At 37.5% G+C, this 24676-nt stretch overlaps 1 protein-coding gene across 2 annotated transcripts; it reads left to right on the forward strand.

Annotated features, from left to right (window-relative positions):
- The first annotated feature begins 741 nt into the window (after positions 1-741).
- On the forward strand, positions 742-22830 carry ATP6V0D2 (ATPase H+ transporting V0 subunit d2). 2 transcript variants are annotated; one of them, XM_069779613.1, is made up of 8 exons: positions 746-1225; positions 8492-8663; positions 10547-10725; positions 13393-13472; positions 15313-15390; positions 18690-18866; positions 20228-20305; positions 20837-22824. In XM_069779613.1, exons 1-8 carry the CDS (start codon positions 1096-1098, stop codon positions 20996-20998), a joined length of 1056 nt encoding a protein of 351 aa, XP_069635714.1. In that variant the 5' UTR covers positions 746-1095; the 3' UTR covers positions 20999-22824. The 2 variants fall into 2 exon arrangements, with proteins under 2 accessions (XP_069635715.1, XP_069635714.1); XM_069779614.1 differs by lacking the exon at positions 18690-18866 and having other exon boundaries at positions 742-1225; positions 20837-22830.
- Positions 22831-24676: the final 1846 nt, after the last annotated feature.

A 24676-nucleotide genomic window follows, 5' to 3' on the forward strand; every position in this document is an offset into this window, starting at 1 on the left:
TGCTGGTGTTAACACTCCAACGATGCAGCAGTCTTCAGACACCTCATTGCAACGTTCCCAAGATCCAGTTAACTACATATCTAAATATCACCTAGTGTGCGGTATGACTTTCCCTTCCAGCAAAGCTTGCAGACATGTGTTGCATATGCCAGTGAATTTAGGGAGAGAAAGGACTTTTTGTGTTGATTACAGAAGCATATCCACTTTGAACCATCAGCTCTGGGGCATCTCAATCTGAAAGGTGGCAGACTTAACAGTTCAGTATAAAAGTCACTGATAGATTTAGCAGTTTTGAGTTTAAATTGAATCAAAATCAGGAAGTCTAAAAAGGCTCTAAATTTGCATTATTGAAATCAAGATTCCTGTTTTTATAATCTTTATTTTGTAGGAGGAAAAATATGAGTTATTTCTACATCTTAATGAATATAACCAGAGTATTTTGATTGGAACTTGGACAAACTATAGTTCTGAGGTCAGTTCTGGATACTCATTTTAAAGGCTAATGAAAGTCAAACCCTTCAAAGACATTTCACCTATGGGCATGATAGAGACGAGCAGCAGAAAATTTCCAGCAATCAAAAATGTTCAAAACCAAAAGGTATACAGAGACACTAAAACCCCGCCTAAGTTCCTTGAATAGGCTATTTTCTACCACAGCCCACCATTTTAGTGCAGAAATATTTTTCAATAGGTATTCATAGATAACTTCCTGTTTATAATACATTTAGGAAATGCGAAAATGCTATCAAGCATTGTAATATACTTTATCATTCTCCAATCAGTACAGAGCACTCCTGTAAGGAATGGTTAAATCTTATACTTCCTTTTTGGCTTCTCTTTCAACAATAATAGGTTCATTTTCTGACTCTGACAGGAGGGAGGTGGATTTGCTGGCTGGCTGTTGTGTAAGCATGAACTATACTGGAACTACAGTAGGAGCAAGAAACAGGAAGAAACCAGTTGGTAGAACACAATCATAGGCTGGCAGGAAATCAGTGACTATTTGTCACCCCTTCCAAAGAGGAGGAAAACAGTTGGTGGCAGATACTTAGTACCATCAAATATCCAGCGGAGAGATTAAATCTCCTTTTCTCCATGCCAGGATACTCAGAGTTTTACTTCAATGTGGACCATGGCTACTTGGAGGGTCTGGTCCGAGGGTTCAAAGCTGGGATCTTGACAAGTGCGGACTATGTCAATTTAGCACAGTGTGAGACACTAGAAGGTAAGTCTGCTGGGTTTTTTTATTTAGGAAGAAATACTGTTGCTTAGACCTTTGAAGAAGGGAAGGTAAAAGACTGAAGTACTGAGAGCTTATCTTAAAAACCAGAGATAACCCTGAACGTCCTTTGAAGAACTGTTCTCATATTTAACTTAATAGCTTTCCATAGAAATTACCCTAGGATTGTACAGACTGTGATTTGCAAAGCAATCCAGATGATGGGATTTTCCAGTTTACTGATAAGATTTGGAAATCTCATCCATAGAGTTCCTATGGAGACTGGTAACTTTCTCACAGATTTTAACCATGCTATAGAACTGTTCAAGTGTAGAAGTTTCATACCATTTCAGCTGGATAAAATAGTTCCCCAAATCTTATTAAAAACTTACCATTTGTCTCTGAGTTTCTCTATAAAAGATATAATTTTAGTACTTCATTACTTCATGAGTTTTATGACAGTGGGGGACATTTTACTTACCAGGAAGAGAAAACTAGACTTCACGAAGAGAAAACTAAACTTCACAAAGATAAAACTGAACTATTCTCAAGCTTTTAAAAAAAAAAAGAAGGCATTTTTCAAGGTGACTTTGCCACAGTAAAAAAGAGAACACACACTAGTTTCCAAAACAGCTTTCTGTGGCCAAGACTGGTCACAGCCTGATGAAGACAGACTTATACAAAGAATCATATGACATACCTCTAGACACTTGGCAGGAAAAAAAACGCAACAGAAAAAATATCACCTTTCAAAAGGAACATAAAGTTTCTTTCCCTGACTCCAAAATAAAAGCTATAACTGTACACTGAAATAATTTCTATAACATGCAGTATATTAGATTAATTTGAAAAAGGAACAAGGAGAAATAATAAGCTTGCTCTGTTTTAACCATTGGTTGCTTTCTGTATGCAGTAATAGATTTGGGGAAATGAGAAGTGCAGAACCTGATAATTCCCATATACAGTGGAGTTTTGAGGCTGTCTAAACTATTAATATAGTAACAACATAAGCCTGGGAAGGTTGCTTGCCAATCATCTTGCAGTTTAAAACGACTACATTTAAATAGACACATATTGGTATTTACCTGTCAGCAAGATAAAGTTCCTCTCATGGTTAAAGAGACTGTCAATACAGCAAATGGGATCTAGAGACTATTCAACTGACCAAGTGCAGGTACCTACTTCAGCTGATAAGCTGGAGAGCTCTATCAGCTCTCCATTTCATACAATGGCAGTTTAGACACACAGAACACATATATGCACTTACTCTGAGAAGTGAAATCTATTCCTTATGTCAGCTGGACAAAATCAACAGTTTCTGTAGCCTATTTGTACTAGCATTTGTGATCTATGCAACTTAAAGACTCTAGAGACACTCTTGATATTGTATTTAATTGTTTAAGTCAAAAGTCCTGCTCCATGAATATACAGAGTTCAGAAAAAGCTACTAGAGCTTCAAACATCTATAAAAGACACAAAGGACAGAATGACGGAATTATTAAACCTTGCTCTTATTCCATTTGTCTCTGCAGAGAAGCTCAATAAATGGTGTCATCAAAGGCTCCATGAAGAAAAAAACAAACATAAAATCCTGGTTACTTCTGAATAAGATGAAAATACACAGGTTTAAATATTTTTAAAAACATACAAGAAAAAAGGATTTCCCTCATCCTTCCCAGAAGAATACTTGCTCATGTTAAGTTAAGAATAGTTAAGAAAAGATATCTAAATTTGAAGTCATGCTACAAGAAAGTTTTTTACAACCAGGAAGTAGTTTTCAAACTTTTCTGACATTATTCAACATTAACACCTTGAATATTATTAAGGGCATGCAACAGATGGACAGATCACAATAAAATCCTTTTCTAAATAAGATTTATAGTAGAAAGAACAGTGACTTTTTATTTTTGAACCTTCTTCTTTCTAATGTTCATTCAGTTTTAGAATGCAAATTATTTCAGCGACAGAAGCAGCAACTTTCATCAACCTGCCTACAAGCACATCTCTACTACCCACCAGCACTTCCCTTTTTTCTCTGTTCAGCTGCATCTCTTTCTCCATTGTAACTTTTTCTGCTTCTTTCAGACAGCTAATAGATTCCCACCAGTTATCTACCAAATGTAATATTTATAATGAAAATATGAGAAGTATTGGATTTGCACATGAGGCTAAATACACTTACCTCTCTGCACATATAGGATGCTGTAATATTAAACTTGCACCACAAGCGTACAGTGCATCAAAGCCACAGACCCTTACCTGTAAAGTAAAAAATGGAGCTTTATGCATACATTGTATTTTGTTTCCAATTAAAAGATCCAGCATGTGGATCTGTACTGTAGTACTATTGTGCTTGTCCGATAGTGCTTTCTGTTCATGTCTTCACATTAAAAGGTAATAAATTTACTGCATTCTGTGGCATAGCACCACACCACAAAAACTGGCCTAAGTTACAAATATTATAAATATGCTAAAACAAACAAGCAGAAAAAAAATCAAAACCACCCCAAGTAACCCATAAATAGAATCAAAAAGATCTTTTAATTTCAAAGTGGTTTTGATATCTCTAGAGGGGAAACCATAATGTCAGTACAGAAGAACCACAAGAAAACCTGTAGGTTAGTGCTTTGCATCTGCTTGGTAATCACAGAGTAAGTATTACAGTGAGAGGGAAAGAAAAAAAGGACGATGCTAATAGACTTAATGATATCACTGTGTCCTCTCAGTTCAGGGCCACACAGAGAGAACAGGCCTTCAGCTTAACTTAGACATCCTTTTGGGCTTGTTTGAATTATTATAATTTCCATGGAGCTACCTTGTGGGCTGCAACACTTGCTGAAACCTCTGCAACACGGCGTGCTACTAGTTTGGCCCTATGTCACCATCTGTTTCGGGGAATCGGATCCCCAGAGGAACCCTGCTGACAGTCTTTGAAGTAGAAAATGGGGGGGGAGGGGATTAAATTCAGCGCTTTATCCTTTCCTTGCTTCCTTGTGTGATGGAAAGACTACCGCTCTTTAGAAGGGAGACTAGGTCACAGAAGGACAAGCAGCCCAGCTCTGCTCCCACGAACATCACTGAAATAAGTTCACTTAACTTGCCAGAGCCAGGACGCACCAGCACACAGCGGCTAAAATAACAGTGTAACTGGAAACTGAGGATAGTTGGCTAGCAAAGTGAGGAGTCAGACAAGACACCATGTGCTTGATGCGGAGAGACCAGGTTAATGCTTTGTTCAAGTTCTTGCAATACTCTCTGATCAGCATCATTCCTGTCTTAACTGCATTTGCCTTAAACTAGTCTCCCTCTGTGCATAATTCCCTTTAGACTTACTGTTGTGTTCGGTTGCTGTTCAATTGTGAGTAAGATCACGTGATTTAAAATCACATTATTTAAAGTCATACATTTCCTACATAATGCTTTTCCTGCATATAATTGAATGAGGAAATACATGATGCAGATGGATGGCAATAATACTGACAGCTGAAATACAGGAATTTTCTTTCCTAGGGACCTTGTGGACATGCTGAAAAAGCTCAGGGTCTTGTGTAGGTCTCCAAGAGCCCCTGAGAAAAGGAGCAGCTACCATCACTAAAAAGTTCCGGTGAACAGGAATGTCTGAGGCCCCTGTAATGCTCAACCATCTACTCTTGCCAGATCATCAGGTCATGTTACTAGTACAAGTTAACTGTGTTAGTCCCCAGGTCTTACTTATGCCAACAGCAAAGAGAATACTATAATTTAAGGCCAACAGAGCAGTCTCTGAGCTGCACTGAACTTTGTCATGGTGTGAACTCTGATTATGACATTCCTGACTGATATTATATGGTATTGGAGCTTGTGGATGACTACTTTCTCAGTTGTTTTGACCAAGGCCATGAGACAGGGTTAAATATTATTCCTTACATACAGTATGCATGCTGGCATTTATTAAATCATTTAGAAGAAATACTTCTATAAAGCACGCTGTGGAACTGACAGGATCATAAATCCAATATTCCTGGGCATAGTATTTGCTCCATAGCTTCTGAGAGCCAGGTGGGGCTATTTAACGTGTTCTAGCTAATATTTTTCATACCTTACATTAGGGCATGGTTTCTGAAACCACTCAGTCAATCAGAAACCTGAGGAAGGTAACAGAGTCTTACTAAACTACTCTTAATCAGTGGTTTTCGTTTCTGTTCCTCTCATGATGATGTTAAACACACTTCAGAATGCTCAGTACTTGGGGTGATATTTGGGTTTTGCAATCTGCTTTAGGTATTAAACCCCTGAAAACCACTGTGTTTGAAATGCATTTACAGAGTGTGAGGTAGTGATATCAAGGTAGATATCAGTGGTTCACCTGAAAAGGAATTGAGGAAAGCTGGAATTCAGCTTTCTGCATGTAATGAGGTAGTATTATCTAATCCCACCATATGCCAAGTATTTTTACCTTCTTTGCAATAAAAACAGAAAGTAAAAATTATCAGCTTTCACAGGAAATGTAGATGTGATATGGAAATATTAGTGATTTTTTAAAAAGTTGATCTTACATATTTAGACTAATTTCTGGGCATAATTCTGCATTTTTATTTATCTCTTAATCTTGCTTACCTTTCTCTCTTTCTTGAATGAAGTGGTTTTCTTTTTTCATATTTGGATTCTCTTTCTTCTTCCTACATGGAAGCCTGTACTGAAACTATGACTATTTCCTAGTATCTGGCTCTGACCATTGAAAGACCAATTACCTCTGCCTTCTTTTGTCAACAGTTCTGTGATCACCTACATAATTTTAAGAAGCAATTAGTTTAGGCTGGTAGCATAAGTTCAGTCTATTGCAGGAAGATGTGTAGAAATGCTAACAGTTCCAGAGTGCTAGCTGAGTAAGGCCATCCTATCCAATAGTGTGTTGACGTGATCTGATATGGACTTGATGGATGGACCATTCTGTGGACAAGGAATTGGCTGGGTGGTCACATCCAGAGAGTAGTGGTCAATGTCCAGATGGAGACCAGTGACAAGTGGTGTCCCTCAGGAGTCTGTACTGGGACCAGTACTGTTTAATATCTTCATCAACGACATAGACAGTGGGATTGAGCACACCCTCAGCAAGTTTGCAGACACCACCAAGCTGAGTGGTGTGGTTGGCACACCTGAGGAACAGGATGCCATTCAGAGGGACCTGGACAAGCTTGAGAAGTGGGCCCATGTGAACCTCATAAGGTTCAGCAAGGCCAGGTGCAAAGTCCTGCATATGGGTTGGGGCAACCCCCAGTATCAGTACAGGCTGGGGGATGAAGGGATTGAGAGCAGCCCTCTGGAGAAGGACTTGGGGGTACTGGTGGATGAAAAGCTGGACATGAGCTGACAATGTGCGCTCACAGCCCAGAAAGCCAACCGTATCCTGGGCTGCATCAAAAGAAGCGTGGCCAGCAGGTCAAGGGAGGTGATTCTGCCCCTCTGCTCTGGTGAGACCCCACCTGGAGTACTGCATCCAGCTTTGGAGTCCTCAGTACAGGAAAGACATGGACCTGTTGGAGCGGATCCAGAGGAGGGCCACAAAAATGATCAGAGGGATGGAACACCTCTCCTACGAGGAAAGGCTGAGAGAGTTGGGGTTGTTTAACCTGGAGAAGAGAAGGCTCTGGGGAGACCTTATTGTGGCCTTTGAATACTTAAAGGGGGCTCATAAGAAAGATGGGGACAGACTTTTTAGTAGGGCCTGCTGTGATAGGACAAGGGGTAATGGTTTTAAACTAAAAAAGGGTGGATTCAGACTAGATATAAGGAAGAAATTTTTTATGATGAAGGTGGGGAAACACTAGAACAGGTTGCCCAGAGAGGTTGGAAACATTCAAGGTCAGGTTGGATGGGACTCTGAGCAACCTGATCTAGTTGAAAATGTCCCTGCTCATTGCAGAGAGGTTGGACTAGATGACCTTTAAAGGTGCCTTCCAACCCAAACTATTCTATGTTTCTGTAATTGCTAAAATGAGCTCGCATGGCAGCCAACATGCATAGAAAACTCTGCGGGTTATCTATCTCAGTAAGCTAGAGTGCTAGGCGTAGGAGTTCGAATTCTCAATGTGCTAGTTCTTTTGCTTTAAGTTTCAGTGTAGGCAACCTTAATGCATACTAAGAAAGTATACACATGGGGAAATAGGAAAGGGTAGCTACTATACTGACAAATGCACACCTTGCTAACTGCATATTAACTTCCCTTACAGGTATACCCTTATTTCAGTCAGTGGGAGTCTTGCTGTCCTTTTCACTAAGTATCACTTCAAATTTTATCTGGAAATCTAATCATTATGAATGCCCAAACCATATAACATTATCCCAATCTATAATTTACGGTAGTTTTAATATAGCATTTGAACATAATTATGCAATATAGCAGGAGCTTTTCTAGAAGGAAATGTTAGATTGCTTTGAACACTAAGAACTGATTCAAATTCTTACTTTTCCCTCATGGTGGAAAATGGCTAGCAGAGGAAATTTGTGAAAGGAATTCTTTGATATTACTAACGCTTCTTTCAACTTTGTTGTCTAATCAACTCATTTTCCTCAGTTACCAGGGTCAGGAGCTCAGATAGAATATGTCACGATAACCCAGGTTTCTGGAACAGCTTCTTAGGGTCTAGTAGTCGCAGCCATAAATCAGACAAAGCAAAACCAGAAATGCTAAGAGAGTCTAGCTCTGCCCTTTCAAGTGCTCCACTGCAAAGCCATTTGGAGCCCAGAATCTGAGCCAGGCAAGATGTGTTCTCTCCTCTTCTTCAGGCAGCCTGATAACATAAGATTATAGTCTTACCTGAGACTTAAATGCTTCATATGAAAAATTAAGATCTTAACAAAGTTAAAGGATGATTCCTATTGATGCATAACAGACCATAGGAGTGCAGGAGACAAAACAACTGATATATAATGGTGCAAATCACTGAAATCAAAACCTGATTGGGAAGGGCCTAGGTACAGCAGTAATTAACACTGTGCCTGGTGTGGCTGGAAATGAAAGCTCCTGGTGAAACTTCTGACAAAGGCATAAATTATTTGCACTTTCCTGTGGCATGCAGTAAGTCTTACTCATAGAAGGCAGTACAAATTAGCATTAATTATGCATTTACCTTATATTAAATCTATGTCAAAACCTTTTCAATAGAGTATGATCAGAAACTTAATATGAAAATACAATATTAGAAATTAATATTTTAAATGGTTTTTTTTATTTGGTTTGTAGGCAATATAATGACAGTTTCTTCTCATGATCTCCCCTGAATCTAATTCCAGATCTGAAGTTACATCTACAGACTACAGACTATGGCAACTTCTTGGCTAACGAAACTGGCCCTCTCACTATTTCCACCATCGATGATAAACTGAAAGCAAAACTACTCACGGAATTTCATTACTTTAGAAACCATGCCTTTGAACCTCTTGCCACTTTTCTGAATTTTATCACGTAAGTAACATTACCACATAGCTTACCACACAGACTCAAAAAAAAGCACAGTTACAAGTTAAAACAGTGTAAATGCATTGTACTGGAATTTCTATTAGGTTTCAAAAATAGAAAAATTACTTTGATACTGCAAGATTTATATACTTTATTTGCTAATATAAGTTCTGAAAATATATATATATGAGGAGCTGTTGTCTTTGCAACTACTTATTTTAAAGAACACAAGCAGATTTTTTTCTGTGTACAGTGGCAGGAGGAGTGGTAGAGATTGAGGAAAATAGTTACCATTTCCAAACATCATTTAAGTCAGAGAACTTGCAAAACTTAAGTTTGTGGGGGTGACTCATGCAAGATTAGCAATTTCATGATGTACAGGGCAGTGATTTAATTCCTAGGCATGTGGCAAGTTCTAGATTCTTTTTAAAGGGGGAAAAGACAACACATCACACACCTACCATACTTTTTACACCATTTGAACATTAAAACCAGAAGGACTTCATGTTGCGTATTGCAAGTTACTTAGACCTAAGTAGTTTTTTTTTAAAAGTACAAGTGCTGATGGATGCCAGATGAAGAGAAAGTTCTGATCTCAATACAATCATAAACAGATAAAACTTGTAAACGAATGGCTTAAACAACTTTAAGAACAGGGATCTGCTTTATAACAGAATAACAACATGGATTAGTGAAATGTCAGCAGGATATTTTACCTAACTGTTTACTCCCCTTGATATTATGTTTTTAATATATTATAACAAGAACACTAGATTGTTCAGCTTACTTTCAAGGAGTATTTTTATCATAACAAAAAAATAAAGTATCTTTTTTGGGGGGAGGGTCAAGTGTAGTTGACCAGTTTTAGGCTAATACATCAACAGGATCTTAAAGACTGTCCTAGGCCAGCTGTGACCTGTAGGCATACAATGTTTACATTTTGCTTCAGGGAAATGAAAGTGAAAATATGAAAATTATGGCAGGGCTTTTCTCACACTGACATACCCGTGTACACGTGTATGCACAAACTTTGCACACTGTTGTTTTTTTAATAATGGAGATACTAGTTCAAGATATTTAACACAATTAGTAAATCATTGAACTACATTTCACCAGATCCTCAAGCCCCCTCATAGATTTTGTGTAAGATCATATTAATCCCTATATGTCTCTAGCTGTGTTCTGAATCAACAATGCAAGCTGAAGACTGGCATCCTTGTTTATAAGCATCCCAAGGGAATAGCTTTCCCATTTCCAAGTCACTGACAAAACTCTTATCAGCCTCTCTGACAGTAAAACTAGTAAGAAGCTGATAGAAACCTTCAGCTGAAAACTTCTAGCGATAAAGAAGAAAGCTGTGAGAACCTGTTCTTAGTTTCCTCATGGAAAGATGTTTAAAGCTGAGTGAGAAGAAAGCCCTAAGAATCGTCCATCTGCACGAACTCTGCAGTTTTAGTGCTCACATTCCCACGCGCTTCTTCTCTGTCCAGATGGTCTGCATGAAATAACAAAATCCCAAACTAAAGAAGCTGCTAGCTCAGGTGATTTACTTTTTGATAACACTCATTGTCACTTGTTATAGCAAATCTACATTTCACAGCTGTTATGCTTATTATATTCATATTTTAGTTTCCCCTTCTTTAAAAATCTCTCTTATCCAAGTCAGTCGTGGGGTTTAAAACTAGCACTGTGTTACCCACTTGCTACTTAAAAACTTCTGTTTGTTTTTGGTGAGACATTGATTCAGAGTGAACATACAAACCTGCAAGTACTGTGGTCATTTCTGACTTTAGTATTATTACTAATTTTAAAAAATCTTGGGTTTGTATTTTTTCAAAGTAAAATTCATTATAGAGATAAATTTCTTTTACTTTTTCTTTCAAATACAGATACAGCTATATGATTGACAACGTAATTCTTTTAATAACTGGCGCATTACATCAGCGGCCCATAGCTGAACTTGTTCCCAAGTGCCATCCACTGGGGAGCTTTGAGCAAATGGAAGCAGTCAGCATTGCCTCAAACCCCACTGAGCTGTTCAATGCAATTTTGGTTGACACACCATTAGGTAGGAACACTAAATTATTTGTTATTTGCTTCTTGAAACTACTCATCCTGTAATCTTAAGCATATCTCAGATGGAGTAGCATGTCTTCCACTGGATATGCTGCGTTTTGGTAACACAAAACGTGAAGTGTGGATCAAGTACTTCTGAAGTGGTGTTCAGGACATTTCCTAGTGACATTTATTAACAGCTTCTACATCAACCTTGGGTAGCAGACATAATGAAAACAGGCTACTCAAGAAGCGTAACAGGTATCTTTTCTATCCAAAGTAGCCACTGATTTAGAGCATCTAGATTTTTATTTCAACACCTGCATCTATAATTAAAAAATCTAAGATGAAGTCTTGCCTATCCCTCACTAAGGATCAAGAAGCAGACAGTTACTAATAAATATTAGATGTTGTGGTAGAACCTAGATTCCCTCTTGGGATTTGGGCATGATTCAAACACAAAGAAAATCCCTATTTTGAAGAATTAAATCTAAAATCAAAACAGAGTGAGGGTTGGGAATGTTGCATTCTGAAATTGGGATGAAACCCTTCTCAATGCGCTGCAGCAGCTGACACGAACAAAAACTAACAGGCTGTGGGGCAGTGCTGGAAAGGCTACTGAGAATAAGATGGAACTGGATGTACTTGAATGTATATGAAACCACTGTGTGTCCTCATCTTGAGTACTGCGATTGGTTTTGGGTTCTGCTTCTCAAGAAGGCATGCTGGGTTGGCTCCAGACAGAAACCAAACTCCCACCCAGCTGCTCGCTTGCCCCCTGCCCCCAGCACAATGTGGCAAGAAAACAGGGGAAAAAAGGAGCTCATGGGCTGACATCACCTACGAAGTACTGTTGCAGGCAAAACAGACTCAACTTGGGGAAAATTAACTTGATTTATTGTTGATTAATACATATATAATTAATTATTGATCCAGGCATTGGGAAACAGAAAAGAAAGAAACATTTACATGCTTAGGAAAAGCACCTTTTCTCCCCCCTTTGCCACGCCTTCTCTCCAGGCTCCTCTCCTTTGCCCCCTTGTTATAAGCAGAGGTTACACTCGCTCTCTTCGGAGAGGCAATGAGCAGCACAGGGAGCCGGGGGGAGTCTACACTCAGTACGTGGCCGTTTCTCTCTGCCGCTCCTTCCTCCTCACACTTATCCTCTGCCTCAGCGCAGGTCCTCCCCAGGGAGCACCTGCTCTGGAATCCATGGAGCAACTCCTCCTCCTCCTCTGACCTAGGCGTTCCCTCTGCTGTTCCCTCCTCCTCCCTACATCCTGTGGTTTTTGCCCTTTCTTAAACACATTTTCCCAGAGGAGCCACCAGCTTGGCTGATGGGCTCAGCCATGCCCAGTGGTGGGTCAACCAGCTGGAACCGGCTGGAACCGGCTGTGTCCGGCACAGGGCAGCCCTGGCCTCCCCTCACAGGGGCCGCCCTGCAGCCCTCCAGCCCTCCCTGCCAGCACCTGGGCACCGACATTGAGATCAGAGAAGGTACAGAGCAGGACAGCTAAAATGAACAAGGGGGTAGCCCTGCCATGTGCAGATAGACTAAAAAGGCTGGACTCCAGTATGGAGAGGACAAGGCTGAAGAGAGATATGGACAGTGTTTACAAAGTCCTGAGGACAGTGGTTTGTCCACGGTGAGCTATGAACTGTTGCTTACCAAATCCTTTAGAAGACCAAATCCCAGCAGAAAACTAGTTTTAAAACAGGTAAAATAAAACACTCTTTTTACACAGCTGGTAGTAAATTTCTGGAAATCTTTTTGCTAAACAAGTTTGTAAAAGCAGAGAATAGTATCAGATTTTTTAAAAAGATGGGACAAATTCACAGTCAGTGGAGCTATGAACAGATACTAAAGGGAACTGTTAGGGCTATGTCCTCTAATATTTTTTATCCAAAACCTGAATGCTGGAAGAGTAGGAAGGGAAAAGACCATAAAACATGGCCAGGCTCACACACGCTCTCTAAATACCATCTCCTACTGCCACTGTCTGAGACAACACCCTTGGTCAGCCAGCACTGGTCTGCCCCACTGGCATAGCTTAGGAATAGTGAGGGATTGGCATACTTCTGTCAGTTATGAATACAGTATTTTGAAGCAGTCCAGCTGCACAAATGAACTTCATCTTCTCCATCCCTGTTCAAAAGCATGCTCTTTAGCCCATTTTGCAGAGGACCTGGAAGCACATGTCAAGGTCAAAGCTTGTGCCCCTTACTAGTTGCAACCTGTTGCCTTTCCCCCACTGCAGACATACCCAAAGAGGAAGAGGGAAAATAGGAAAGAGGATTCTCCGTAACAATTGTGGAATACCTGCATGATTTAAGACAAAAATTATCTTTCATGTTCCTCACTAGAAAATCTCCCTAATGCCCAAATCATATACTTCAGAGAAGATTAGGGCTTTCATTAGCATTTCTCATCTGATTCTCTCTGGAGATGTGGACTCTGGCTGCAACACTGATTGATTCCCCTCACAGCAGATTCTCATTAAAAAGGAGGGATAGGAGGATAAGAGGAAAATCAAGAGGATTTCTCTTCCTCTCTGTTATATCCCTCTTTCTTGTACAACAGAAACCTCAGACCCTTGCTCACTGGTGAATGGCAATAGACATGAGATGCATATTATCAGCATGTAGATTTATACTGCAATATAATAAACTCTGCTTTCAGCTGCTTTCTTTCAAGACTGCTTGTCTGAAAATGACCTGGATGAAATGAACATTGAAATAATGCGCAACAAACTGTACAAGGCAAGTTCTCGCAACATAATGGTAACACTTGGGGTTTTTCAAAGTGTCTCAGAAGAGGAGGTCTGTATCATTAACCTTGTTTTATGGATGGGGAAACAGAAGCATGGTGAGATACAGCAAGCTGTCTAAGCTCACTTGGTTGATGACAAGTCCAGGAATCAAATCCAGCTCCTTTCATTTCTACTCTACTGTTTGGAGAGTTTTCCAATTTTAGGTCTGCATCCAAATTCTAATTTAATATCTCATTAATGAAAATGCTTTAGATGTCAGGCTAATACCCAGATCCATTTGTTTATGAATAACTCAGTTATCCACCAAATGCCACAGAACTGTTAGCTCCGAAGTAAGCCTAGACAGGCTCTTGGCTAACAGTTATTTTTATTTATAAAAGTAGATGTGATTTGAAAAGGTCTAATTGTTTTGAGTCTAGCTAACATTTTTTTTATGTAAGGGTTTTGTATAATTTTCTTCCTTTTCAAATTATCTTTAGCATTGCTACAGCACACTGCTGTAAGGACAGGCATCTAACATGTGCCTTGCATTTTCAAAGTACTTTACAAATATTAGCACACAGGTCAATATTCTTAGAGTGGTCTCTTTAAAGCCTATACATATTTCATTCTGTTAGTGGTTACTCCTGGCATATTGTCTCCAAATGCTTTGTTATCTTTCTTTCACAGTGGATGCCCCAGACTGCAGGAAGTATTCTTAAAGTGATCTGATTGCACTAGGGAGAAAGAAAAAAAATTCTGTTTGTATTACAAATGGTATTTATAAATTCCCAAGCCAATATTAGATTCTTAAATATTCTGCTCCTTCCTCTCATTCAAAACGACATCAGATATGCCCAAGTATTTTAATTCTTCTGGAGTACTACTAAATTAGACACTCTTTTGCCATTTGATAAAATACAGATTTGATTCTTATATCCTCTGTGGATGACCATACAATTACACTTATTAAATCTATTTTTTTTTTTCTCACTCGTCTAAGTATCGGGGGATTATTCTGCAAACACTTCTAAATTATTAATATATGCTTTCTCCTCTGCTTCAGCTGTCAATGAGATCAATTATGTTTCAGATCTACTATCAGATAGCACTATACAGAACCTAACGCATAATTCCATGTAGACGATCCCCCTTGAGATGTCTCTACTTAAAAATTGCATAGCTAGTGACAGCTTCTTTTAACAAGACTGTGTGAAGTTGTAGCAAGTGCATTTTTGTAACATAAATGTTACCTAAAACTGGATTTTGGGGGATAGAGAGGCAGAGGGAACAGCATCTCTGAGATATTTAGGGTCCTTCCTGCACAGGTATTTTGAAATGGGTGTGAAGGCCAGAATCCTTAATAGACCAGAAGGCTCTGCAGACCAGTATTACAGAAGCTTTGTCCGCTGTTCTGTCCTAATCCAGGGTTTAGGGTAGAGCAGTAGGGATTAGTTTGTGTATCCTCATAGTGCTGGCCCAACAGCCGTGGCATATTCCCAAATCCCCTCCTCCACACTATAAATGTAGAGTTTCCTTCAGCCATCTGCTTATTAGGCAGTGGAAGCTCAATGAAGCTCAAGAAGTTCCTTCTTTAGAGAGCAAAGAAAACATTTGTCCTATAACAATTTTTGAAAACATTTGAACCCATATTGTAATAACAAGACATTTGCATTTTAGTATTTCAACTTTCAATCCAACAAAGTAATTAAGCACATATTTGAATTTAAATTCATAGGTAGAATTATCAAAGTTAATGGAAGTATTTAAAAATTAGGTTCATGACTACGTGCCGTGCTAGTCCACGTCTTAAGTAGCATTTAAAATATTTCTCTTCTTCTTTCATATAGTCTTATCTTGAGGCGTTTTATAAGTTTTGTGAAAAACAAGGTGGTACTACAGCAGAAATAATGAGACCTATTCTTGAGGTAAGAAAAATTCAGTCTTTGTACATGAAAGTACTCCTCGGTGTTTTCATAATTAGGTCATTTTGTTTTTCCTGTTCCTTCTCTCTCCATTTGCAAACATATCTGTCAAATGTTTGCTTCTCCTCTGAATAATAACTGTTTTTCTAAGATGTAATGAAGACTTTATTCTAGGATGACTTCTACCTCTTGACTAGAGAAGCAGCTAATCTATTACCAGGGAGGAGTTATTCTCAGGTAATATTTTTCTATAACAGAGAGTGAAACAGAATAAATGGTTCACTAATCTCAAATTGTTGCCCCTTAACATTTTTCTGTATTATGCAGACAAATTTAAAAAGTGGATTATTCTTACACCTCCTAGCTCAAAATTAAATTTGGGATAGCTAAGGTCTGGCATTACTGTATATATACTAATCAATAATCTTTAAGCTTCATGGCATTATTATGTTTGTTTACTCTCCTATTAAAATTGATGGTTGAAGTTAGAGTTGAGTGACCTTTGGAACTAGTGTCATACAGAAAAGTCCAACATTGCTTGTTTTATTTTTGTCTCAACTCAGAAAACTTTAGTATTTATTTTTTCCATGACATGCCAAATTCCTAATGTCCTCCTCCCCAAAGCATACCTGCAGCATAGTGAATGATATTTTTGTATCTGTTACTGTAATAAAAGATGCAGAAATTCCTAAAATTGAGTTCTCAGCATTCAGCTCCATTTTTTTTTAAGTGGTGTATCACAATTCTGTGTTGAGAGTCAGATCACCCATTTGCTTCCAGGAGTCTTTTCTTCTGGAGAGGCAAAACTTACATCCTGGAAATGGAATAAAATTCTGATGACATCCCACTGAAGTCTGTATTATAGGAGAGAGATAATAATCCTGCGAGCTCCCCCCTGAAAAAAGAATGAGCCTAAATTACATCTTATGAAACAATGTCCTAAAAGGGATTGCAATTTCATATTTTATTTAACCAGGTCATAATGTTTCAGTTTATGTTCTAAAGAAAACATTCTTAATCAAGTTAAATTGACCAGAAATTAAGTATTTGACTAGTCTTTTCTGAAAAATAAAAATCAAGAGATTGGCTGGCAGAGGTAAAGACATTTCCCACCGTTGATTCGTATTTTTCAGAAAGTTTGTTTTTAGCTAGACATTCATGCTGAGAGCAGATTACTTACCAACATTAGTTTAAGCATGTTGTAAAACTCTCTTTATACCAGTGGTAACAGTTTGGTCTATGATAAGCTTCTTTAAAATCCCTATCTAATGTCAACAGCTAGGAGGATAAACTTTTCTGTAGAAGATTTTGTTTTCTGTAACAGTTTAATAATCTGAAGACATACATAGAGCAGATTGATAATAGCTGAATTCACAAAAAGCCAAAGTTTAACTAGTCAAAGGAATACTTGCTATTTATTCTGTAATCTTATATGTAAGACTACCAACCTGACCCTACCAGAATGAGGCTGAGGTATTTAGCTCCGCAACTCCTTGACCACCAGTAACAGTGCCAACCTTCCACATTAAAAGTACTGACGATCTCTCTTCCACCATGGACAACAAATGTTGCATGTTTAACCCTGAATCTGGCAAGAAACTGCAGGACTGCACTGCAGCTAGTGCTGTGCCTGTTATTAGGGCCCCATGCTAATTCTCAAGTAGGAGACATGCTACTTCAATTTCCCATATGGAAATTAAAGCACTTAAGAAATGGTCACCCTATGACTCCACCTCTACCTGCAGCAATCAAATGGCCTAAGTCACCAAGTAACTGCCTCATGGCCTTACTCACTATAGAGAATGTCATGTGCCAATAATTTGATGAATTGAAAGGTCTGTATGGATGGGATTGATCCTGCACATTTTCTTAAACTGGGAGCCACCAGAAGTAGGCCCCAAACCTGCTAGCATTAGTTGCAATTGCATCTGAGCATGCTTTTTTTCCAACAAAATATTACAAATCTAACAGCTAGATTCTATATGGCTTTAAGAAATTAAAAAAACAAAGCACTTGCCCTTCCAAAACAGTTTCACTTGGGCTGATATGCCTGTTCATATTAATAAGGCAAGTGAAATTTGGCCCTGTTACTCATTAGCTAGAAATCTTTTCAAGCACACTTATTTTCTTCTCATTGTTTCTCTATTGTTTACTCATTTTCCTTACTCTGAAGTCGGTGCCAAAGGGCAGCTGGGTCCCTGTTACAGTGTGTTCCAGTACACAGGAGTAGGATCTATGAGTATGTGCTTAACTGCTAAAGCTGCAGAACTATGTTGCAACTGCAGTCTTATTATTCAACAGAAAAGAGTACCTTTCTGCTTAAAACAGTTCAAAAATTCATTCACAGCATAAGAAATTTCGCAAGCTGCCTAAAGCATGTGTATACTATGTATGCTTCACTTGAAAGATTTTCCTGCATAATCCCTGCAATTAGCAAGGGCTCTGCTGTTCTTACAACGTGAAAGTAAGTGATAAAGGAAAATAAAAACATAGTCAATTCAGATCTCAAGACCGAAAACCACATTTAAATCAGACAGAATTGAGTAAGATTATTTTTATTTACCATTACATTTTTAATTCATACTGTAAGAATGGCAAGTTAAATTTTGTCTTGTACAAAAGAACAACCTGAGATCTAGACATTAGAATGACTTTCAGCCTACTGATGCAGGGGAAAATACAGATACTACTGGCATCTAAACCTGGCAGAAGAAATACAGCCTTTGATTCTATGCGTTAAAAATTAACTGTTACTTGAAACACTTGAAAACTTTATCTTGGCAAGTAAACAGCCCCCTCCACTTCATTAAATTATCATTTAAAATATGTGCATTCAGAAACTATTTTGATTTTTCCAGAATTTCCATTCAATCTTTACTCTCAACAGCACTCTGAGTTACCCCAGAACAGTATTATTGATTCTTGGTCCTTTCCTGTATTATTATTATTTATAACAGGATTGTTTCATAACTTCAGAAGGGTGCATGAGGAGATTTTTGTTGTCAACCTCCATGTAACTAAGTAGGGAAATGAGGAAGTAGCAGAGGTGATATTTTCAGTACAAAAATCACAGAATAAAAGCTATGCTTGCAAAACACTGTTTGATTTTCTAGTTAAAATTTAAGAAGTATTTGCAAATAAGGATTTACAATTTTTAAAATAAGGTATGTTTCTAATGCTCTGAAGTCCACTTTTTTTTTAAGTTTCCATAGTTTAGCTTACTGAAAAAAACCCATATCCCCAGCTTAATTTAGAATGAGATCTCAAATAACACCTCTTTATTCTTTGTTTTGCATATTAAGTTTGAGGCAGACAGACGTGCCTTTATCATCACCATTAATTCATTTGGCACTGAGCTGAGTAAAGATGACCGAGAGAAGCTCTATCCAACCTGTGGAAAACTGTATCCAGAAGGCTTACACCTGTTGGCCAATGCAGATGACTACGAGCAAGTGAAGTGTGTTGCAGATTACTACGCCGTATGTAGTCTAATTTCTTAAAAGAAAAAGCCAAGATACAAATACTTAACATCTTTTGATGTCAGCAAAATTTTAAAGAGTGTTCACATAAGTTAAAAGCATTTTTGAGAGAGAAACAAATCAGCAAAGATACAAGAGAACCCATAAAGATGTATATGGAATCATAGGCCTTTGACATGAAGACTTATTATTACCTTAGTGCAATATAAAGTTCCTCTTATAGTTTAAATAAGGCCAAATCACGTTCTAGTAAACAAACCCCTTCCTACTCCATTAACCCTCCCCAAATTGAGTTTCACTTCACAGCTGCTGCCTCCAAGATTTTGGAGCAAAAGCATAAGTAATTTTAAAATGAGCTGACCAAACAATTCATGTCACAGATGAGTGCAGACCTGATTTATTGCTAGTGTACCGTAAAAATGCCCTTCTGAAAAGTTTTCTCTAAATCACTGATTGAACTGAAGTAGATGAAGTTGTTAATATTGATGCGACTAGTGCTGTTATTAAAGATGAATCAATCTGCAACACTTGCTCTATGAATTAACTGTGGTAGTCTGACTAGCTATAGTATTTAAGCTACCTCCAAGCAGGTACACAAAACAAAATTACGTCTGGTCTACTCTTTTTTCCACAGAAGAAACAAAGCTGGAGATGCACATCTGTTCCTGTGCATAAGCAGAATGTTAGAAACATGTACCACCATGCTAATGTGGTACAGAGCAAGTCTATTCATGTGATGGTGGGATATTTAGATGAATTTGGGAACCATTGTACTAGACCTATACTGCACTGCTACTTTATCAGAAAACCAAAATAAATACACAGAGAACCAAACTTCACAGAAATGTAACATGTAAGAAATGAAGTAAAATATATCCGCGCAGGATATTCCAGGATGATATATCAGACTAATGGATTTAGACACAATATTAACGCAGATAAAGCAAATCCAGCTGACTAGTGGAAAGAAAATGAGCAGCCATGTGAGGATCAGAGTTCAGGGTTTTGGCTCCATTTACAGTGCTGGCTCTGATGGATACTGTTTGTACAAGAAGTTCAGTGCTCTCTGTCCAAAGGAGTGAAAGGTCATGTGTCATTCTACAATAAGTCTCTTTTAGTGCCTTCAGTAAATTACTTTAAGTTGTAGGAAATGATGGTAAGAAATACAAGAACAAACGTGATTTTTCTTTCTTTTGCTGACTATATGCTTTTGATTTATGTAGAACTGTAATCTATACATGAGTTCTTCTATACAGAAAGATTACTTAACGTAGATTAATTAATAAAGTAATGTAAGATATCTGTGCTGCACAGAATGCAAAAGTACCTCATTTCCATTGGGTGGTTGTCTATGCTTTTAGGAATACAAGGCTGTGTTTGAAGGTGTAGGGAGTGGCACTGGAGAAAAGACACTGGAAGATGCATTTTTTGAACATGAGGTAAGAGCTTTTAACCTTAAAATATCAAAATGAAAGTTACCCACCTGGAATAACATTTAAAACAAGAATGAGATACTAGGCTTTTGATTCTACTAAACGGCATTATTCAGCTTTGTATTCAAGAACACAGTATTTCTATGGCTGTCAACATTTGGCTGAATCAAAAGAGAAGGATTTACCTTTTTAAATAAAAGAAATCCCAGGACATTCTTCTGAAGACTAGTTATAGAACTGTCAACCCTAATAGCCTATCCAAAAGCCATCTCATATAAACCGCTTAACCAAATTTCTTTTGAATGGTCTACTGAAGGTGTTTCACCACTGTCCTTTACTTACCTCTAATGTTGCTGTAGTCTATTACCAAAATTAATGCACAGATGACATTTCAATTATATTTATAGTCAAGAGACTCCTAAATGTAGTCATGGTTGCAAAGTTACATAGAAATCTTGATCATAAAAGCTACCATATAAAAGTCATATTTGCCTTCTTTAATATTTTATCATAACACTTGTTTCATCTTTTCCACAGGTAAAGCTGAATGTGCTTGCATTCAACAACCAGTTTCATTTTGGAGTATTTTATGCCTATGTAAAGTTAAAGGAACAAGAATGCAGGAATATTGTATGGATTGCTGAATGCATTTCTCAGAGACACAGAACCAAAATTAACAACTACATTCCAATTTTCTAAATCTGAGAATTTATAATCCTACAATGCCTGAAAAGATGCATTATTTCATATAAAAGAAGAAAAATCTTATTTCAAAAATTAACTCTTATTGGATGTTTTAAACTGTATTAATGATGCTCATTATATACAGCAGTGTAAGAAAAAGTAATGCAATTAGAGATATGAGTACTTTATAAGGAAATATTAAGGGCTTATTCATAGTTTTTGCTGGTAGATTTGTTCCCCACTGTGCCCATTTTAATTTAATAGATCAATAAAAACTCCCTGCAAGGTCTTACATACATATTCTTTCTCTTTTGTGGAAGCAAGCTTTATATCAATGATGTGTGATTGATTAATTAATTAATTGATTAATGGCTTAATTTTGAATTAATGGTTTTCTCAAAGGGCCAATTAAACCACTACTTCTATCTTACTCTTATGGTCTTCTTCATGGCATACAAGATTGTATGATAGACTTAATACATAAATAAGAGAGAAACTTTAGGGTTACCCTGAGATTCCCCTTAAGGAATCTCAAGAAAGAGCTTCCTGAACCTTTCTAACTGTGATACCTCTCTGCAGCTAAATGTAAATAACTAACTTCATTTTCATGAAAATATTTTCACTTATTCCTTTATGGTCACATGAAGAGCACTGTAAGTGTCAAACCATGAGTGTCTGATCTACTCCACAGCAATACAAATATCTCCTCCCAGGACACCATAGACACTATCTTCATGTATGCACTAGGGAAGATTATGAAACATGAATGAAAATACCAGCCAAGTCTGTATCAGTTTTACATCAGACACAAACAACACCAGCTCTGAGCTATTTGAGGACCTGGCTAAGATTGGTAACTAAAAATAGAGTGAAAAGTTGAAGCCAGATTGTAGCAGGACAAGATTAATTCTGCTGAAGAAAAAAGGAAGGATTCTGAAAGCCATATCAACATTCTGCCTTCCTACTCCATTCAAAAAATTTGCCCTTTTATCTTTGAAACAGGCCATACCTTGATTTTCTGCATGAATCCTTAGTTGCAGGCTGCACAACAGCAAATCTCAGTCTTCAGCTGACTATGCTTCCAGTAATACGATACAGAAATAAAATCCATTTCCTGCCGAGTAGACAGAAAAACAAAATATATCTGATGTCAACACCTCAGAATTATGGAAAACATTCAGGCATCATGGTTTTAAGAACTGAGATATAATCTCTCTCTGTCTCTAATATATACATGTGCATATGCATTCATACATAAGAAATAGAAAACTTTACCATTTTTATAGCTAAGCCCACACTTCTTAAATGTAAACGTAACCAAAGGGTTATATCCCAGAACATCCCATACTGATTTAATAGGAATTCAGAAGATTTTTAATATTTTGCTTTATTGTGAATCACAGAGAACCTTACATTACTACTTTTAAAAATACCTTCAAAGAGTTTCCCTTAGAAATAATTTTATAGGAATTTAGAAAAATTGACTAAAAAGAAGTAAGTGTATAAAAATATAATACAAATCTTATTTCTATATTGAGGCTTCTTTGTTTAGTAGATCTAGTAATTCAGAAGCAAGAATAAAAAAAGAAAAAAGAAGACAAACTGTAAGATTTGTGGATTGCAATTTCATTTTGGCCTGTGTAGTTGCTTCCTTGCACTGCTTTTGTTATCTTGCATTTCTTGGTTTGTATTTCCCAGTCTAATCTGTGACCGATGCTTTCCAGTTCACACCTATATCGCAAGTTGTACCACAAATTATTTCACAAAATGCAATGAAGAAAGTAATAGGGCCACATTCTCTCAAATTTGCATTTTTCTGTACTGTTTAGTAATTGCATTAAAAACATTTGTTGTGAGCAGAAGAATAACAAAGTCAACTGGTCTGGGACACACACTGGATTCATACAATTCAGCAGTGCATGAATACTTTTTCTGTACTGATAAATCAAACCTTCCTACTTGAACAAATCAGCTGGCTTTCTGCCAAGAATTTTTTGAAGTGATTTGAAGGGGAAAGAATCTGCTCTCCACCCTAAATCACTCTGTGCCAGGGAAGATACGCAGCTGCTATTGCTACAGTCTGTGGATACTGTTGGCTCAGAAGGAAATGAGCAGGAATTGCAGCTTACTTGATTGTGTTGTCAGCAGAACTGGTCTTTAGACTATGGAAAGGACAGAATCAGAGATGATTGATGCTTTTTTCAAAACAAATTTCTAGATATTTGCTAAGTAAGGACAGGATGTACTAGGCGTCGACTATATTCTATTTAAGAATAAGCAAGAGAAGCAACAAACTAAGAAAGGAATTAGGACTTTAAAGTTATAGGTCCCCAAACACCTACCTTTTTCTATAAATAATATAATTTACATTACTCTCTTGTTAGTAAATCCATCTTCATGCTGGTGTATATATATACACACACAAATACATAAAAAAAAAGGTCATATATCATCTCTAACAAGGTCTTACAGTAGAAGTCCAGATCACAGAATTACTATTACAAGCATCATTAACTTCTTAATGATAATTTCAGTGATAATGTAGGATAGGGGAACATGAGGGAATGAGCTACCTTTTTCTTGTTCTTTCTTACACTTCTCAAACAACAGAACTTGGGTTCACACTCTTAAATGGCTAAGCCTATTCAGATAAATTTGTTCAGCATAATTATGCTGACTATGCCCCTTTGCCTGTGTCTTCAATGAGAGATGAAGAGCAGGACCAGGAACGAGCTCCTGGTGAGCTCCAAGAGCTTGAATCTTTCTTTCCCATCATTTTCTGTAGCTCAGGCTTGACATGCTTGCCATCTGCTCACAAACAGCTGAGCAGCACTGAACAGTGAATGGACCAGGCTGCAGTGTTTGGAGCACTTCTCATGCCCAATCCCTCCTTCCTGCAAAAATGACAATTTGTGTCCATATTAGGAATTGAAGATTTATAGGATGAATCATATTAGAGTGTGGTCCTAAGAGTAGCTCTGGACTCACAGTCAGTTGACAACAGTAGACTCTCTTATTCTGGTTCTATCAATTCCAGCATGATTTTCAGGTTAACAGGAAAACAATCCAATACTTGGCTTATTCTGCACATTTATGGATATTACAGCTAATATTGTGTAACTTAATTGTCATTTATATATCACAATATGATACTTTCTGTTTTCACTAAGTATGCCTAAGTTACAGAGTATATTTAACTCTTCAACAACTATTTAAGACCAAAACAACAGATCCAAAGTATGTGAATGGAGTGATAGCTGGCCATCATTTGGATTTGCATCAGAATTATAAAGCTGTTAACATGAAGATTACTATAATGGTTTAAACAAGGGGTAAGACAAAGTCCAATGACGTGATGGACAACTGGATTGTTTTACCAAAAAGTGTGGAAAAATGGTGTAGAAAAATAAATCACGGAAAAAGGAAGTGATAAATGGCAATAATATCTACCAGGTGGTTAGAACAGTTTACATGACACAAAAACTCATCACAAACACACAGCAAATCACTTAATGTATTGGGATATCTTCCAAACAACAAAGAGAAAATAAGAAATTGGATTCAAGAAATAGCAATACAAACCTCCCAAAGAACCCAGGTAAAAATTTTCATATCGATGACACACAGTGAGAAATATTTGACTATTTGGAATCCATATTTACTGGGACATTCAATTAAAAAAAAAAATTCCAA

The sequence above is a fragment of the Haliaeetus albicilla genome, chromosome 3 (assembly GCF_947461875.1).
Source record: "Haliaeetus albicilla chromosome 3, bHalAlb1.1, whole genome shotgun sequence".
NCBI classification, from domain to species: domain Eukaryota; kingdom Metazoa; phylum Chordata; class Aves; order Accipitriformes; family Accipitridae; genus Haliaeetus; species Haliaeetus albicilla.